The sequence below is a fragment of the Opisthocomus hoazin genome, chromosome 2 (assembly GCF_030867145.1).
Source record: "Opisthocomus hoazin isolate bOpiHoa1 chromosome 2, bOpiHoa1.hap1, whole genome shotgun sequence".
NCBI lineage: Eukaryota > Metazoa > Chordata > Aves > Opisthocomiformes > Opisthocomidae > Opisthocomus > Opisthocomus hoazin.
In genome coordinates this window covers 92,677,874-92,697,800 of record NC_134415.1, presented here as the reverse complement: position 1 = coordinate 92,697,800, position 19,927 = coordinate 92,677,874, and the positions used below count along the sequence as shown (strand labels likewise).

General features: G+C 41.2%; 1 protein-coding gene across 2 annotated transcripts in view; it reads right to left on the bottom strand.

Annotated features, from left to right (window-relative positions):
• IBTK (inhibitor of Bruton tyrosine kinase) overlaps window positions 1-15,564 on the bottom strand; it is a 59,328-nt gene extending 43,764 nt beyond the window's left edge. For both annotated transcript variants that reach the window (XM_075414458.1, XM_075414459.1), the window contains exons 1-5: window positions 15,384-15,564; window positions 6,596-7,263; window positions 3,152-3,248; window positions 1,646-1,770; window positions 605-715 (exon numbers count right to left, since the gene is read on the bottom strand). In XM_075414458.1, coding sequence (XP_075270573.1) covers window positions 605-715; window positions 1,646-1,770; window positions 3,152-3,248; window positions 6,596-6,919 — 657 coding nt within the window. In that variant the 5' untranslated portion in view covers window positions 6,920-7,263; window positions 15,384-15,564. The remainder of the gene's footprint in view (window positions 1-604; window positions 716-1,645; window positions 1,771-3,151; window positions 3,249-6,595; window positions 7,264-15,383) is intronic.
• Between the last annotated feature and the right edge of the window lie 4,363 nt (window positions 15,565-19,927).

Here is a 19,927-nt window from a genome sequence, read left to right as displayed (position 1 = left end):
CTAGCAGGTACTGTGCCCAGGATAAGACACTGAAGTCTAAGAATGGTACTGTCATCCTATCTTAGTCTTCTCAAGTTTTGTTTTTGCATATTGCAACAATGTACTATTCAAATGAAAATGACAGGTGAGTTTTCACTTAACAGCTGTGCAAGTCTAGTAAGAAGCAACCCTACCACCAGCTTTCACGCCGCTACAGCTCCGCAGTACTGTCGTTTCCTTTGTGCCAGCCTTGACACTCATCAGATAGCATCACAAACCTATTTAAGAAGGCAGCACACCCAAAAACCATTTGCTTCCACTTTACCTGGCATCAGCTAACCTTTAAAACAACTCGGCCATAACACAGAAGTTTGACCACAGTATCTAGCTATCTGAATTAAAATATATTTAAAGGCACGTTCTTCTAACTCTCTGCCACCTCACTAGTAGTACTGGAAAGTTCTTTTTTCTGTTATTTGGTGGGGAGCAAGGGGATTTGTTTGAAATCAACAGCAAACTCGTTTTGAAAGTACACTCAGAAACTCTAATTCAGTTCTTAGACTTGCTGTTTGAAATAAAAAGAAACCTCATGCTAGACTACACGAGATAGCATAAGAGAGCATACCAGGCATGTTTGTTCATCACCATGACCCAAGCGTCCTCCTTGTCCATGTCCACATGTATAAATTTGACCTTTGTGGGAAAGGAACACAGAGTGGAATTTGCAGAGTACCACCTGAAAAAAAAAGGGCAAAAAAGGGATGGGAAGGAGGTAGTACAGGACAAATTAATTTTCTTGGATAATCTAAAAACACCAAAACTACTTTGTGTAGAAGTTCAGATTTAATAAAGACCTTTCTTCGAAAATACAAGATAATAGTATTAAAACACAGGACTGGCAAATCAAGTCACAAGGAACATAAAATATTTGCTTTAAATTTATTATGTACTATCTTTACCTACTTGAAGAGAACTACAGTTCATATTTATTAAAGTAAGTTCAAGCATGGCCCTACAGGCTAACAGAACTTCAAAAGACTGAAGTCCCAAGAAGTTATTAGGGACAAAGCTACTGCTATGGGAAGCATGCTTAACAGTACGTGCTGCCTTCAACACAAGAAGAATTTTAATTGAAAGCATAGCAAACAGATTCATTGTCCCCCTTTAGATCACTATGGGAGTTGCACGAGTCAGAAACTCAGAACAGTTACAGAAATATCATGCTTCTGAATGTACTTAATGATATACAAGCCATATATCCAAGGTAAATCATACAAAAAAAAAAAAAAACACAACACAGAAAAACCCTTATTCTCCCACAAAAACAGAGAACCACAATTTCATTGAGGGCAATGGTGAGGAGAGCAGGGAACAGGAAGCAGCAAGAATATAATACAGCAGGCCTGCTCTAGTACTCCTTAGCTGCTCTAAGCTGCTTGCCAGATCAATGGAAACTGCCTGCTGAGAAACAACTAGGAAGAAAGAAAAAGAGATGGTGGCGGGGGGGAGCAAAACAACAAAACCAAACAGAACAAAAACCCTACAGACCCAACTTTTTCTTTCCATGCAAATTTTCAAAACTTGGTGATATCTTCAATACTTGTTCCCCCTCACGCAACCCTCCAAGTTCACCGAGAAAGATGCTTATGTAATACATTAAGAATACCTGCTTGATATACACGCCATTCCGAGGAAAAAGGTCCACCAATTCAGGATGATGTTTACCCTGTTGACCACCATGACCCAAAGTAAAATTTATGTTGTTTCCCCAGGTGTACACTTCTGTGGGATCTGCAATAAAAAAAAAAAAATTCTCTCTACAGCTTGCGCATACTGACTTTGAAATGCAACTCCTGCAGTTTCTGTTTAAAATTTGCAGAGGAAAGCTGTCTATTACCTAAAACTGAACTTTAAAAATATTTATTCTTATGAGAAGGTGCTATGACAAAATATTTCAACAGTAACGTACAGATTATCAACATTACTTACACATATTATCCAGTTGCAGAAAATGCAAATATTCCTCAGCAGCAGATTTACTTGTTATGTTTTCAGAAGACAATTATTACTACCTTAGCTTATACATGCTTTGCTTCATTTTAGTAAAAAGCCTTTCCCAAAAATGTTATGCTATCAAGTATGAAAACCTTAAACACTTTCAAAAGACAAGCGCGGCCAAAAGCTAACACTTTTTATTTTGTAAATAACATCTCAGTTACAGTGGCATCTGAACACCATTTTCTGACGAGAAAAAAACTGAAATAAACGTATATTTGATCGTGTTGAGCCACTATGAAAAAGATTAAAGAATTTTAACATATTTTACAAGATAAAATTAAAAATACCCAAAACTCCATATATGTGTAACCAAAATTATTTCAATTGACTGGAAACAAGCTGAGAAGAACAGCTTTCACTGTACAAGACTGAACTTGGGGACATGGAGAAAAGGGGAAAGAAGGAGGGGTAGAAAAGTATAAAACAGCATAAAAATAAATAAAAGCTACTGGAAAAACTACTCCCCTGTCAAAGAAAAACTTGTCTGCTCTTCTTACATACTCATTTCCTGTTTGGAGAAACTGTGTTTAGAGTGACCGTAACTAGCTTTTATCAAGCTATCTTGTCTAAAAAACATTTTGAGAACTCATATTCCCCCCCTTTTCACAAAAGACACAGAAGTGATGTGAACTACCCTATCAAATTCAAAGACATTGAAGTCTCTCTGATTGTTTGAATCGCAATAAAAAAGAAAAATAACAGAATAACTGAGGTTGAAAGGCACCTGTGGAGATCATCTAGTCCAACACCTCTGCTCAAGCAGGGTTAGCTAGAGCAGGTCGCCCAGGACCACGTTGTCTCAGGCTTTGAGTATCTGCAAGGATGTTGTCTCCACAACCTCTTTGGGTTACTTATAACCCTTTCTTTTTTGAATTTTCTTTTAACCTTTAAATCAGTCATTATTACTTCATTTTTGTAACACATGCGCATCCTGTGCCTACAGCCAAGATTCTGTACCTGCTGCCTTATATCAGTGACCTCCTATCTTCAGTTAGCTCATAACTTACACATTCTAATTAGAAACAGAAAATATTGTCTACACTAGTACGTACATTAATACATTGTAGAAATATACCTCCTCGTAAAATACAGTTAAAGCTATTTGATTTCCTACCAGTTTTCTTGAACACCACATGGACTGGCCTGTCTTTCATCAGAAGATCCAGGGCTGATAACCCTTCTTTGTCCTGAACATACAGACTAACACCATGCTGAAAGAGAAAAGGAGGGGAAAAGAAGAACGGAAGTTAAAATTAACTCCACAGCTTGAAGTAAGCCAGGGAAACATCTAAGAAGCTAAACAAATCTTTAATTGAAGTTTAACATTGACAAAAGAAAATTTTCAGAATCAAGTAAACTGTAAGCAAATCTGAAAAAAAGTGCAATTCTGTTCAGCCACGGATACACCATGTTCATCTATTAATGGGGATTTTATTGTATGAATACTGATTGAGTAATAAGATGTAATCAGCGAAACACAAAGGAGACACAGTTGAAGATAAAGCACTACCACCTACGAAGTGCAAGTATCTACCAAAAATGCATTTACCAGCTTCGAAGAACGCATTTTCTTATATTGGCATGTTTACACCATCAGTTTTGACAAGCTAGAAAAGTGAGACAATCAAAAAACCACTACTATAGCTTTGAAAACAAGCAGGGAACAGTGGTTCACAGCTGCTGAGAGAAAAGGCAAGAGACATGAACGGCCAGACAAGACAGCAGCAGGGAAGCTTCAGAAGCACAAAGCACGAACAGGTCATTCCTCTAGAACTCAGAGAGAGGTAGATATTCTCTGTAAATACCGTTTTTTCAATACAAAAAAATGCTGCTATACCAGCATTGGTTTAAAGGAAGTCAAGGGTCATCAATCACACTCCTTAAGGGAAGAAATCCAGATGTCCCCAAGCAGAACCTAATGGATAATACAGCTGTACCCATGTACCACAGCCCACAGCTAATATAAGAAAAAACCTTAGAGAATCTCACACTTCAGAGGTAAACACATGGAATACAAAAATTGAGGGAGCACAGTTCATTCAAGCATGACAGAAGGACAGCTCATCATACCTGCAGTAGGGATTTTAACCTATAACATCACTTGGAAAAACACTAGCCAGAAAAACAACATACCTTCTCCAAATTATAAAGGCAACCCTACTTGCAAGTGCTGGTATTAACTCACTACACAATAGAAAGACCAACCTATTTTTACGATTTAACAGGCAGCTGCATATTCTTCTCTTTGGCAGCTGTACAAGTCATTTACAAGCAGAACAGGTGATGCAGTGATATTCACCTGGTCTGAATTTGTAAAAACAAACCTCTATTGCTGAGTAGCAAAACTTCTAGTTAGATACAGTCTGAGAATAAGTCATGACTGCTTCCAGCCCACAACAGAAGTCTGTCATCCACACTAGTTGAGTACTCCAGGGCTTGATTCCTGGGCTAGTACTGTTTAACGTCTTCACTAATGATCTGGATGACAGGACAGAGCACACCCTCAGCAGTGCTGCTGATGATACAAGATCAGGAGGAGTGGCTGACAAGCCAGCGGGTTGTGCTGACATTCACAGGGACCTTGACACACTGGAGCAATGGGCTGCGAGGAACCACCAGCTTTCACGCAATGGGAAACACAAATCCTGGCCCTAGGGAGGAACAGCCCAGTGCACCAATATAGCTGGAAGCCAACTGGCTGGACAGCAGCTTGGCAGAAAAGGACCTGGGGCTCCTGGTGGACAACCAGTTGACCACAAGCCAGCAATGTGCCCTCACAGCTAAGAATGGTGAAAGCATTCAGGGCTGCATAAGGAACCATTGCCAGCAGGCATTACTCAGCACTGGCAAGCCACAGCTGGAGTGCTGGGTTCAGGTCTAGACTTCCCAGTACAAGACACACATGGACATATAGGAGGAAGTCCAGCAAAAGACCATGAAAATAATGACTGAGTCATCTGACATACATGGAGAAGCTGAGAGAGCTGGGATACTTAGCCTAAAGAAGGGTGTCTTATCAACACATACAGTAAATACCTGACTGGAGGCATGGGGTAGGGATCCCAGTGATATCCAGTGTCAGGACAAGTGGCAGTGGGCACAAATTGAAATATAAGAAATTCTGTTTAAACCTAAAATGCATTTTTACTGGACTGGTATTAAAACATTGGAACAGAGATGTTTGAGTCTCCATCCCCAGAGACATTAAAAATCCAGCTGGACACAGTCCTCGGCAACCTGCTCTAGCTGACCTTGCTTGAGCACAGGGGTTGGACTAGACAACCTTCAGCGATCTCTTTCTAGCTCAGCTATTTCATAATCCTATTCTATAATCCCTTCCTGTTGTTGCTATAATACCTTAAGAACACATCCTTTTTATAATGCATTACAGCAGAGAGACTTCAGTTAAGGAACTGGGAGGTAGAGCACTCTCCATGAGCAGTTTCATTTTGCTTCTTGGAAGAGTATCAGCAGAGCTAGCTATCAGAAGAATCTCACTCATTTATGCAACTGCCAGAAGAGTTAAAATACATCTGGGGAAACCTGTACAGGCCTCCTGTAAGCAAATCAAAGCTACAGATATATACATATGCACAGTTGCCAGTTTTCTAGAGAACAGACTCATGTACAGTTCTCACAGAAACACCTACTTTTGTCAAGCTAATGAGAATCTCCTCACTATGTAAGGGTTCAGCACATGAAATATATATATAACAGTATCAGACCTTCAAGAATTCAAAAAATACTAGATCCACAACGACTTTGCTTAAAATCTTGTTGAAAGCAGAAAGTTTAATGCTTACAAATGGCTGGTCACTGCAATTTAAAAAGGCTGAACTCGAAATGGAAAATTCTCTATCTTAAAAGGTTTGATTTTAAGTAATCTTGAACCACAAATATTTCATTTTCTCACGTGGTTAAAGGGACCCTGAACATCTCAACCATATGTAGCTCTTCACTTTGCTATACATGGGACAGACAGAACAGAAGGAAGAGCAATCAAAAATATACGCAACTTGCTAAGCAGTAGGGAAGAAACTGCAACTGCAAGAAAGGAATGAGGGGGGCTGAGAAAAAGCCCTGACTAAAATATGAATGAAACAGAGATTCACTTAATAAAATGCTCCATATCTGGAAGGGCTAATCTCTCAAATATAAGATTCATTTCTAATTATAACTCCATTTAAGCTTCTATTATTTATCATCTGTAAAAACACTAATTGGTATAATTACTGAAGAGTATTTTTAGAGTATCTTTAGCCTGATCACTCTCCACTTTTAAGATCCTGACTCTGCTATCATTCACACAAACCAACCTTCAGGGAACTCCACAATTAATCAGGGATCCTTACTCAGTGCCAATTTCTACATGGGCAAAGGCAGACATCTTTTCTGAACACAGAGATGACTTTAAAATAAACCAATGCACTGCGATCTAAACACAACATTAAGACGACGCTCGAGACTTTCAGTCAAGTTTAAAAAGCCACTTTTGCATAACCAGTACAACTCTAGAAACTGTAGATACCAAAGAAAACTACAGTTGCAAATCACTCACCTTCAGTAATGACAAAACACAATCAATGTATCCATAAAATATACTTCTGTGCAAAGCTGTCCATCCAGACTCTTTGTCTTTTGCCAAGAGATCTACTCCTTTAGTCTCAGCCAACCAGTCTAGTACACCTTTTTTGCCACAAGAGGAAGCAAGATGTATAACATTTCTACCAAAGGCATCCTTTATAGTTGCAGCATTGTAGCAGTAAGAAGAGAGAAAGGCCTTGATCTGGCCTTCACTTCCTCTGGTTACTACAGAAATAACATCCAAAGCATGCTGAAGAGATCGACACTTTGAAGTGCAGTCTGGCGTGAGAGAACTCATCTTCACTCCTACAGCTGCCCCACTCCTTAAGGGGAACAACCCTCAAGCGTATCAAGGCACTCCAATTCAGTACGCAACACAGTGCCTTAAAAAATTTGTAATCCCAAGGACATAAATCCTGTTTTATTGAGCTGCCATTAGAAATCTTTGTACTGATATGTTTGGCACTTGATCCAAATAAATATACATAAATATATATTTTTAGAAGTCTTATTTCACCATCTTATACAACAAATATTCTTGTCCATGGAAAATTCCAAAAGTGAACTAACTCAAGTGTGGAGAGGGGGATTCCCCCTCCACACGACCTTATTCTTCTAAAACTCCATAATTGCAAGGGAGACCTGAAAGAGAAAAAAACAGAACAGGTTAGTAAACAAAAATTTCTTTTCCACAGCAACTGAACCAATTTAACATGTCAAACTACTACTTGCAAGTAGAGGAGCAATGTGGCAAGGGTTAACTGGCCTATCCCATGCCATCTGAACTTCTACTCAGGCATTCAGTCAGTCTAAAAAGCCATGAATCTCTTCCCCACCCCAGCCTCCAAAGACACCTCCTCCCTTTCTGTCATCTGAAGAAAAAAAGAAAAAGGTTGCTTTCCCAGCCCTTGGGTCCTTAGGACCCTTATAGTTCACTGTCTAATTATATCATTACTTGTGATCAGAAAGCAAGAACTGAACTAAAACCCAAAAAAAAAAAAACAAAACACACCCACCAAAAAATCCTCACAGCTGTTGAGTACACCTTGGCTAAGAGAAGCTTGGTCAGTCACACCCAGAAAGAGGGAGGGACCACCAGTTTCCCTTAGCCACTGGAAATAAGGATTACACCCCACTTCCTCTTCCCTGGCCTGAATGCCTGCCCATCTCCCGACTGAGTTTCTCCTGTAGAATCAACAGGAAGGCTCCTCTCCACCACTCCCAGACCCGCTGACAAAGGTGAGAGGAAGGCTGGCAAAAGAGCAAAGAAAACTAACTTGTACGAGAGATGTGAATTCTCACTGCTAGCACTCATGCAGCGCTAAGGCCTCAAGCTCCTGAAATAGGCAGGGAGAAGTGAAAGCCTAGGTTGGAAGGGACAAGGCAGGAAAAAGAAGGAAAAGGAGACAAAGAAATACCTCTTCATGAAAATGTATTCACAGTCTGGGGCATACTGCATTTCTGCTTATCCATGCATACTTATCTTTAGCATATCCACCATTCTCTAGCATTCACTTTCCCAAAACCAAAGAAGGCCTGACAGAAGCACTCATCTAGCCTATTAATTGCATACAGTTATGTTTAAAAGGCTTACGGTCCACTAAGTGCAGACAGCAGTATAAAAAAAAAAATCACACATAAACCCACCTAAACCAGAAAAAGTGAACAATATACATCACTGATATACTGCATTTTAATGTGAACTGCTATTCAGTCTCAAAAAACTTCATGCTTCAATCTTCTCAAGCATAAATTGCAAACCGAGTGAAATAGTAGTCAAATCATGTTATACTCCTTAATGTTTTTGCTTGCTATGCAAACTGTAGTTTAAAGTTGTTCTACCCATGAGTAAAATATTCCAAAAGAAGCTGGACAAAGCTATCATGAGAGATGAACAAATAAAACTAATAACATTAATAAATCCAAAAAAAATCCATTAATAAAGCAAAAAAAAACACCACCCTGCTCTTTCTAGCTCAGTAGTCATTATAAATGCAATCGTGCACACCCCGCTTCTTGCCCCCCACCCCCTTCAAAAAGCCTGTTGAGCCTAGCTTCCATTGCTTTTCAGGCACTGAATGCATAACCATATTTTGTTAATGTCTTCATCTGCAATGACATGTCAGGGAAAGATGACTGCGTTTGGAAAAGAAAACAGAAAACAGCAATCCTCCTCCTATTTCAAGAATTATCATCAAGTCTGACACCAAGCTGAGAGCAATCAGTTCAGAGCAAACACTAGTAATGGAATCTAAAATTTCAAGGAAAAAAAAAAAACATTTCTAATCCAAGAGTATTCATTTAAATATCTCATGACAAAGCCTCCAACAGTTCTTTCTCCACCTCATTCAGAATGGATTAAATGCTTGAAATGGATAACTACAGATCAAATGTTGTTCAGTATGTACCTTCAGAACAATTTCAAAGAGCAGGCAAATGACGAAAAAAAAAATAGTTTTTATCCACAATTTAGTCCCTTATCCTTGATCACGAACAACATTCAGAAATACTTCAGACGCTAAAATTGACCACACCTTTGTCACAGCAAGCTTCAGTTCATTCTGCAGGGTATTTTACAACCAACATACAAACCTCTGCAGTAACACAAGAAGTTTAACCCATACTGTGCCGACTCTTCTTCTTTCACCTACTCTAAAACCTCAGGCTATAAAGAAAAGTTAATCACCGTCACAAGCGTGAAAAAAAGCTCTGGTTTCCAGAACACAGCCTGACTTGCTGCTCCAAAGAAGTAAAGCGTGACAGGTGACTGCTATCAGCAGACTCAGATTGCCAGTGCACCAAACACCCTTCTAAGTAGTAATAATTTTTCAAAAAGATTTGGAGATCTATAGGAAAAACATCAGAAGTGCTATTATCCTCAAACCAATTTGTCACATTTCATCAATATGCCAGTGGGCAATAAAATTATGCTGTGGAAGAAGTATGAATTTTTACATATGTCTTGTAAAGCACATGTTAAACATAGTTCATTATTAAGACACTGCTATTAGTGCTACAAGGAAAGAAAAGCAAAAATAAAAAGAACAGAAAGAAAAGTTACTCAAGAGACTCAAAGTGCAGTTGACTAATCTGTTAGGTAAACTGGTATGAAATGACACCGTCACCCAAGGAAGCGGTCCTGCCGTGCCCCATGCCACACGTTCCCTTGTGCAGATACACACCTATTCAAGACACTGAACTGCATGAGAAAATGATTCAGAAGGAAGTAAATCCTGTGCCATTACAGGAAGAAACCTGTGCCATTACAAGAAAGGAACAAAGAGGCCAGAGAAAAACTTCTTTAAAGCACCAGAGTTCTAGCCTCACCAAATACCAAAACACCATGGATAAAACACACATCAAAAAAAATAAAGTCTATTAGAAATGCAACCCTGCCTACCTCACACTAATGCCATTACAGTGACATTTATTGCAGCTATGTGAAATCTGACTCTGCTGAATTATTTCTTTAGAAGTCATTCTAACCAAGCCCCAGTTTAGTATAAATATTACAACACTAGATACTATATTAGTACATCGATACATACACCTTGAGTTTCGAGACAGAAGGCCGTAGATCAGGTTTTCATCCCTCCATGATAAAAGACTGCCACACTAGTAACACACACTACCATGTTATTACAACATCTAAAAAGGGTAATAATCAGATCTGACTATATTTAAATACAAAGTAGGTCCTTAAGTGAAACCTTAAAACTTTAAAATTGTGAAGTGACGCTCATGTCTGTATGGAAAACCTTGTGATTGCTGTCCAAATGCTTATTTCTAGTATACCGAGTCCCAGATGCATGATCAGCACCCAAAATAAGCACAAAATAGGAACAGCACCAGCATCTATTAAACTTTGAATTTAAATGTCTAGAATATAGTGCCTTTTTGATTATTTGTCTCTGCTTTTATTTGCAGGCATTTCTGTAGGCTTCTCAACACTAATCACATTCATGTTACAATACCAGTGTCTTCCTAATGCTGTCATTAATAACTAAGACTATCATCTTTTAAACATTTTTATAATACAATAGGTATCATTTGGAATTCAAATTCTTTTTAAAAACTGATTCCTCACTAACATTTTCATTATAGAAAAAAGTCACAAAAAATGGAAGAACTGGAGCAGCATTCAGAGCATCCCAAAGATAGTTTATTTCATCACCAAGTGAGTTTCTAAATTTTCCCTTAGAGACGTGAGCTACTTCTTATACATGTTCACAGCCCAGGAAATTTTAAAAGATTACAACCAACTCGGAAGCAATTAATAAGTAGCAAGAAAGTGCGGCATGTTGCCTCCTGGAAGTAAGTAGGTAGAACTTTCTCACTCCGCTCTTCTCCTCAGAGAGGGCAAAGCACCACTGTACAACAGCTGTCAGACACCCTCCAAGAAGCAGCGTATCAGATATATCATCTGATCTTATGGAGTCAGAACTCCTACAGCTGAAAAAGCAGCTCCCTGCCTACTGTGATTGTCTCAAAAATCTGCTTCTTCCAAGAAGTCGCTACAAATAGGCAAAGATTTGGCACTTTTTTGCTGGAAAGTCTAAAATCGGAGTTGCCACACCTCTCTCGAATATGAAACTAAGATTTGACACATTTGTAAGACTAAGCTAACAAATACTGTACTGACTAAGGATGATAATAGTAGATGTCATTTCCTGCAAACGGCAGAGGGCAGACCTGAAATCTTGAGATTCTGTTCAATCACTGTGAAAAAAGAACAGAGTTGGCAGAAGCTTCCCACTGTGGAGATCCAGAAATTTCTCTGTGTATCAAAACTGCTTACAAGGGACTTCTGGTACATTAGTGGTCTTTAAGTCCAAGGGTTCTGTTTACTTCTTTTTGTTATCCAAGATGCTCCCCAGAATAGATAAATATATATAATCAATTGTATTCCAGTAATATGAAATCTCATAAGACTTAACCCAGCAGAAAGAGAAGATGATACCAAAACTGCTTTAGGACCCCCCTACTACATAACTGTTTCTTAGTTACTATCTTTCAGAAGACAAACCCAGTGAAGGCAGAGCACATTCAGCACAAATTTCTGTGATCCCTAGAACGCTGACATTTAGCACAGAGGCATCACAAGCTACTGGATGAAGGAAAATACCAGACAGCTCGTTTCCACAGCTGTATGATCATGTTCTCCATCAACACATTCTCAACCTTCTTTTTTTCTAGAAAGTATTTCCACAGAGGTTGTGTGCTCTCGGCTCAAAGGTACAAGGATGCTATCAGAAGAGAACCAGCAACCAATCCTTACCACATGGCTGGATGCCAGAAACATATATTGAAACTGTCAACCTGGGAGGCACACATATGATACTAGAATTCATTATCTGTGGTCTTTCAGATTCTTCCTGATGAAAGCCTATACTATTCGATCTAGCAAAAATCCAGCTAACATGGATGTGGATACCAGTACCAAGGCAGTGGTTAGTTACTGCTACTGTGGGTTTTTTGGTCTTAATAGCACAAGAGACAATGGCCCTGATATGGAAGTGAAAGAGAAAACAGAAGAAATTCAGACAGAATTGAGTGCCACTTGAAGACAGACTGCTGGTTTTGCATTTTCCATGTGCGCTGCCTTAAAGCAACTCAGTTGCCAAATTAGTGACATAGCCTTGAAACCTAGCTGCTTTATTAAGAACATATTTCTAAAAACTTTATTTGATTTTTACAATGGCATAACCTCATTCCATTCACTGTTTTTCTGTCAGGTATTTTTTTTAAGTGGTACTGATTTTTTTTCTAAATACTAGTTGCGTCTAGGATGCACTCAGTGAAAAACTACCTAGTATTTGGCTCTCCTAAAACATAACCAAATTAATGGTTTCTATTTTCCATATAAAAGAAGCCTAGAGTTTTCCTTATCAATCCTCATACCTTTCCTTTAAAAAAAAAAAAGCGTAAATAATATGACTTTTAAAAAGATGCAAAATGCATTTGCTCTTCCTTCTGATACTAAGCTGCTAAATGAAGAGAGGTATGACCAGCAATATCATACACTTCAGGAAGGTTAAGGCCATCCTTGTAAGGGTATTGTGAGTTCTTAAAAGATTTCCAGGGTGGAATGGAAGAGGGTTTATTTTTTAAACAAGCATGCTGACATTTAATAATATTCTCCAGGTCGGTCCATTCACACTTGTTTCATAACATTACAAAAGATCTGTAACCATAACAGCATGGAAATCCTGAAAATATTTGTAGCTAAAACAAACTTCACCATGCAGACTACTAAATTAGTAAGCTAATCAAAAAAGCAAATCTAAAGTTTGCAGAAGAAAAGCCATAGGAATTTGCTATCACATTACCAATTTTCCAAGATTTTCTGTTGAGTGTAGTCTTACCTAAGGGCAACTTTCACTAATACATACTAAAGTAGTAGTTTAGAATCTGACAAAAGTGACTAGCAAATTGAAGCTGGGTAGTAATATATTAAACATAGCACTGGCATTAAACAACATATCCTCAAGGAAACATAAATGAATTTCTAGATAAATAACAGGAAACACACCCTTCAGCTATAAGCAGCACACTGTCCAAGGCTTTAAAGAACAGCTAGACTACTAATTTAGAAGATTACATACCCACTGATAGTTTAATCTGTCCAGAAACTCCCTGCACATTTGTTGAAGTCTGGGCATAGATCTAGGTTTTTCAACCCCTTGAACAATACTATTTGAATGCAAATATGGGGGAAAAAGTGATTGAATATACAAGGAAAAAAGTGTAAATCTAAGCTATGCAGCAGCTTTGACTGGTTTGGCAGTCAGAAATTCCCACACAGAGTCTTTGAAAAAAAAGTAGCTTCTTCTCAACCATATTACAGGAGCACTGCAATACAAGGCACCGAAAACAAGGGTTCTGCTGTTCTCAATATACAAAGCGTCAGGTACAGTGCTGCCTCTAGTTCAGATATCAAGTTTTAAGTGAAGTAGCTAAGTAAACTTTGGAAAGAGCAACTAGGATTCAAAAGGTTCACAAAACAACCTGTGAGTACAGGCTGAGCAAACTGGATCTATTTTCTCCTTCAGCTGTATTTTCTACAGACCACACAGACATTTCAAATAAGGTGGCTGTCATCTAAAGAAGAAAAATCAAAACTCTGGTCCACTTTACCCCTGATGGTGGGATAAGTAGTCATTTGTTTAAATCCCGTAAAAGATTATATGCCAGAAGCACTTTAAAATGGTGAACTGAATGCTAATAAGGCTACCCACAGGTACCCTCAAAATGAGCTAGACAACAAGCAACCTGCTCGAGTTTTAAATAAACGTGACCTGCCTAGAAGTAAAGCTATGGATGAAATCCAACTTGCTTTAAAAAACATCATGTTACACTACATCCGCTACTTCCCCTGGGCCACGGCAGATCCAAGCCGCTCCATTTACTGGGCTGGGGCCTCTGTGCCACCGCCTGGCACAGGCACACCCCTGGCGCAGGTGACCTTTAGAGGTTCTCTCCAGACTTCCTACAACTTCTACCTTCACAGCAACAACAGTATACTCCTTATCAGGATGAGACATTCAACGATCCAGCAACTCTAATCCATCTGCTTCTAACAGTGCTAACAAGCACTACCAATTAAAGGCAGACACGTCTGTCAAAAAAAACACCCAAGTACCATTGGCAGCTAAATTCAGCTACAACACGTCAGAGCGGATCTGTTAGGGATCATAGTACATAAACAGTAAACTGTGAAATACTGTGCTTGGCTTACCTAGAAATAGTCAAAACTACTCACGTTTAGTAACATTATCAAAAAGAAATTAAAACATAGAGAAAGTGGTATAGATTAAAGGCCAGTGAGTGCAGTGATAGGCATTTCCACAATACACTGGGACCTTGCTCTAAAGTTTTTTTATTGAAACATATAACCTGAAGATAAGTCTCAAGCAATGAGCCATAAATGTGTTGTACAATTTCACCACACTTCAAACCATATCAGGTAAATACATTAAGTCTCTTGAAAAACTGACCTTTCTGACTGAACTCTGAACTTTTTGTACAGTATTGTTAAACAATACCCACATCAGATGTTGTTGGGTGATTTTTTTTTTTTGTGAACCACAAATTGTGGTCAGTTTCTATGAAAATAGACAACTACACTGACCACGTCGGCAAAAAAATGGGCCGGATTTCAGAGATCAGGTGGTTGGTCCCCAAGAGGGCTGCACGGAAATATCCTTTTAAGCTAACTACGAGATATCAGCTCTCTGGTGCTCACGCTGCTGCTCAAAGCCAGCAACACTGCGAACTGCTACCAAAAGCCGCAGAGACGTATCACCAAGCAGGCCAGAAACACGACAGGCTTCCCGTGAATCTGCGGCTAAGGGAACCTGGCAGAGGCTTCTGCCAGCGTCGAGGAGGGGAAGGTCTGAAGTTTTTCGAAGAGCCGGCCACAAGCCAGAGGGCGGGGGGGGAGGGGGGGGTAGGTGGCCGTTTTGACTCCCCCGACACAGGCCCACGCAGCCGGGAAGCGACGAGCGACAGAAGAACTCATCGAAACAGGCGCCCGAGCCGCTTTTCTTCCGCCTCGAAGCCGGTCCCCTCCCATCCTACGTGGCCAGCTGCCCTTCACCCTGCCCGGCGCTCCCGCCCGGGGCTCGCAGCCCCGTTCCCGCAGCCCCGCTCCCGCCGCCGCCCGAGGCCGTCCCCGCCGACAGGGCCGGCCGTGACACCGCCACTCTCCCAGGCCCGGCTCCCCCTCGGGACACATCAGCAGGTCGCGGCCCGCCCCTCACCAGTCGCTAGATGAATGGGCTCGGGCGGGCAGGGCGGGAGGCGCGCTGGGCAGCGCGGGGGCTCATCCTCAGTGACACTGGGGCAGGCGCCGGGCCAGGCTGCTACGGCTACCGCGACTCCTCAGCGGCCACGGAGACGGCTGGTGACGGCAGCTCTCAGCAGGGCGCAGGGACAGCAGCCACCGCACCCCCGAAGAAGCAAGCAGCCGATTGGCCGAAGCGCCACCGCACACCGCACGCCTATTGGCTGCGACTGCTGCTCCGGCTCCGCCCCCCCGGCGGGGCCCGGATTGACTGACAGGCCGGGTCAGGCGGTGGAAAGGGTGAGGGGGCGGGGCGGCTCTAGGGGGCGGGGCATGGCATGGCGGGCAGAGCGGCGGTTCGCAAGGGTTAAACCAAAATGGCCGCCGCAGGTGAGGGGTGGTGGCGGCGCACGTCGGCCCCTGGGGAAAGGGGCTGGAAACAACGGGGAGAGAGTGAGTGGAGGGGGGGAAAGCTGAGGCGTTTGAGTGCCCTTTTCTGTCAGGCTTCAGGAGAGAAGCAGCGTGCCCGGCTGTGGAGGAGGAGGAGGATGGGTTTCTGGCCAGGCAGCACCTCTCCAGGAGGACTCAAAAGCAAACAGTTAAATAACCGTCTTGCAAGTCACTGGAAAATAACATAGTGAGAGGATCCGTCGGGAAGGCTGTGTCAAGGCAGACTGCCTGAAGCCAATGTAATTTCTCTCTCTGACAGAGCAGGTGGCCTAACTTACCTGATGCAGCTTGATTTTTTGTGGGGCTTTTGACACCAACTCGGGCCAGTCTCGTAAGCAAACTCGATATGTGCACAAGGCTTTGAAAAACTGCTCTTACAAAGTAATTATCTCCGGTTCACTTAATGGGTGTTTCAGGTAAACTCTGTGAGGGCTCCATTCAATTCTACTTTTTAACTAACGTCTTGGATGATGTAATAGGTGGTACAGGTTACAAATTAATCTGGAACAGGATTAGGGTGTAGGATTTCAGGATGGGAAGCTAGGAACCAAGATGAGCCGTACCTAATGTAAAATACAGGGTGAAAAACAGCACGCATCACCTTTTTCCAAATTACAGAAAAATGTTAATGATATATTAATACCAATGGCCAGAGTTTCTATGTGTTTCTTCAAAGCCACAGTTTTATCCCCTGTGTGGTGCAAGCATTAAAAGACTTTAAAACAACCTAGCTATTTTTCAAACCACAAAACACTTGAAGTTGAAAAAAGTTATGTGTGCTCTTCAGCAGCAGTTCAGTTTGGGGAAGACTGAGTAGAAGTTACATGTAGGTGAATCTCACGCAGTTTTTACTCGTGCCGTCTGACCCAGTTAACATGAATTGTGCAATCTACTTTCTGTATTTTACTGTATAAATGTTTGGTTTGTCAGCAGTCATTGACCATTGTAACTAACCCTGTATGCCATGTGAAATTTGTTTATGCATTATTTTCCTAGTGATAGCTTTTTTCGGCTTTGGTCATAAGCATACCTCAGAGGTGGCCTTGCTCCAAGTATGCTGCCAGCTGGCCTAAGAACAGTAATGACCATCTGGGGAGATAAGGAGGTCCAAATAGAGCTGAAGTCAGTCATAAACAGTGCTTTGTTGTACAATAACGAATTCAGCTGGGACAGGCATCCTCTGGGGAGGTAAACACCACAGTGGAAAGATCAAGAGGCTTACAGTAGAACAAAGCCCAAGACAACATGAATAGGTTCTATATGAGAAAAATAATTTCTAAGAAGCTGGACTGCCCCTCAGGTCTTTCATACAAAATACCCCTGTAAAGACTAGAAAACTACAGTAAGGGACACAGAAAAGTTGGAAAGTAATACTGAGTCCTGAGTAGGACCTGATGGAGTCTGTCAGCCAAAACCTTGACAGAATAACCAAAGGCTTTTAGCAAAGGGTGGCTATGCAAGAGGTTGATCTCCTTTGCAGGACTTCTAATATTTTCATGGAAAAATAAGATACTACTTTACTTGTTGTTTATTGTTCAAGCTTTTCTAATTGTCCCAGCTCTTAGGTCAGTAACAGAAATTCCTGCTACCTTGTGCTGCCTCTGCAAAAGCAGCTAACTAGTGAATACCATTCACAGAAACAGGATGATATAGTTTGATTTGCAGAGATGTTGAAGTGATAGGGTGATATTGTAAAACGTAAATAGCTCAAACAGGTTAACTTAAGCCTCTGTTTAAATTGCTGGATGTGTTTTGGTTTTTTTACGAGTGGAAAATGGCAACACTGTTGCAGAAAAAAGATACTATTTTAAGCCTTTCAGAAGAAATTACAGGTAGCGGAGGTGAAAAGCCAGTAAAGAGTAACTGAAAAGTCTTTTTCAATTGAGCAGTCCAACAGCCGGATTTGTGAGTTCCTGAAGCAAGTAGTACGTGCCCGACAGTTAGGAACTGTTCATCTTTTTTTTTTTCAGTCTGTGGTGAAAAGGTATGAATTATCACAAAGAAACATGTAATTATCTCATAGGAAAAAATGTGTCTCTGACTGCCTTTGTTCCTTTAAGTCAAGAATCCCTCAAAAAATGGAAAGGGCAGCTCTTAAAAAGGAAAACCAGTATACTTACGCATCTTCAGAAATTGAGGAGGAGCATCAGTTTTGAGGGGCCTTATTAGCCCACAGAGTGTACTTTTTTGTGTTAGTATGCATCTCAGTTCATTGACTGTTGAAGGGTTGTAGATTGTGCTCCAAATGTGGATGCTCATTTAATATTAGGGGATGTAAATCTAGGCTATAGGGAGGATTTTACTCCATTAAGCAGCTTTCTGGTGACCTGTGGATCCTATCCATCCATCCATCCAGAGTATGCAGAAATATTGAAGTAAACTTCCATGCCTTATCTGCCACACCAGACTTAAGCTAATGGAAGAATTAGAGGAGGAGTGAGCGACAGTAAGGAAAAATATACTCTGCACTTTGTGCTATCACTGTAATGATCTCGTAACAGATTTCTGAGATTTATTCTGAATGTTGAAAAAAGTCGGTAATTGCTTTTATCAGCCAGTAATCAAAAAGTTCAGTCTATATATAAAAAATGACAATAATTGATTTTTTCCTTTTCAGCTATACTAAGTGTGGACTGACAGATTTCCCCCTTCACATTTCTATTTATGTGCCTTAGCTGGCCTAATTATTACCAGTGTCCTCTGGAGCCTTAAGTAATAATTCTTATTGGCAGCAGTAATACTCTTCAGTGAAGAAAAAATTAATCAGCTCCAGGCTTACCTTCTTCTAATACTAAATAATACCAGTGACTTGAGGTGCATGTGATAAGAAAGCATTGTCCCACCTTTACACAGAATTGCCATTTTAAAACAATAAAAAACATGTTTTGCAAAGCCTATGGAAAAGGGCACAACATACATGAAATGGTAGCAGAAGACAATCCTTTGTGGGAACTGTTCAAGGGACAGCTGCTTGCAGTGGCTGGAGTTATATCTTCAGTACCATCAGAAACTGCAGTACATGTGAAGTGGATGTTGTCTGTTGTGATGTGAAACATTTTGCAGAAGAGTATGATTTTAAACAAAGTGTTTTCTTATTCCATGGGAAGTTTATTGTGTAAGCGCAGCAAGAAAATTCAATTTGTGGTCTGTCTTACCTGCACAGCTTCCACCCTGATCTTCCTGAATAGAAGAGGCAAGCCTGCAGGCTACCATCAGCCTCCTCTGGAGGGGGGAGGATGGATGGAAAGACATGGGAATCGAGGACGCTCTCTTGGGATTCCCAAGGACTTCCCAGTGCACATCTCAGACTCCGCAGCCATTGCAAATAACACTGCTGGTCTTGCGGCCATCTCACAGGCAGGGGAGAGGCAAGGTCATGGTGGTTAGGAGGCACGGAGGACCTGTTTATAGCTTCTGAACTCATAGGAACAGAGAGGAACTGCCTTTCTTGCCTTGTTTTGCTGGCAGGATACAAGAGGTTGTTATTTTTAAAAACTTCTTATTGTAGGTAAACATCCTGTTTACATTACAGCTGGTTTTTCCTGGCCTTTCCATGCCAAGATGCAGCTGATTGAGCTGTGCCAGTGGCACCTCTGAGCAAGGAACCGACCTGCTTTTCTGGCACTCTGGGCGCCAGACATAGTGGCAGCAGCATCCCCAGAGCTGCTGCCAGCACCATCCCACTGCCCTCGGCCTGGGTGGCAGAGGGTGCCGCGTCCCAGTACTGGGCACGGTGGGATACAGCCTGGCTCTTGGAGTCCACTGCCTTGCTCTCTGCAGGAGTTTGTGGCCCAACTGAAGTGGTGCCTGGTGACCTGGGTTTTCTTGCTCCAGCTGCGTGACCCAGGGATGCCAGGAACAGCTGGAGTCACTGCTCCTTTCCATCTCTGCAGCGACCCACCACTCTTGCGGGAGGTGTCAGTTCCCAAAATGGGATAGCCTCGCGTTAAACAGTGCAAAGACAGCAGGGTGTTCCCTTGACATCACTTCCAGACAGGTCTCCTCTGATCTTACCTTACTTCTTTGTAGGTCTTCTCTGGATCCTAAAAAGCTCTCCTGAGGTTTTTTAAT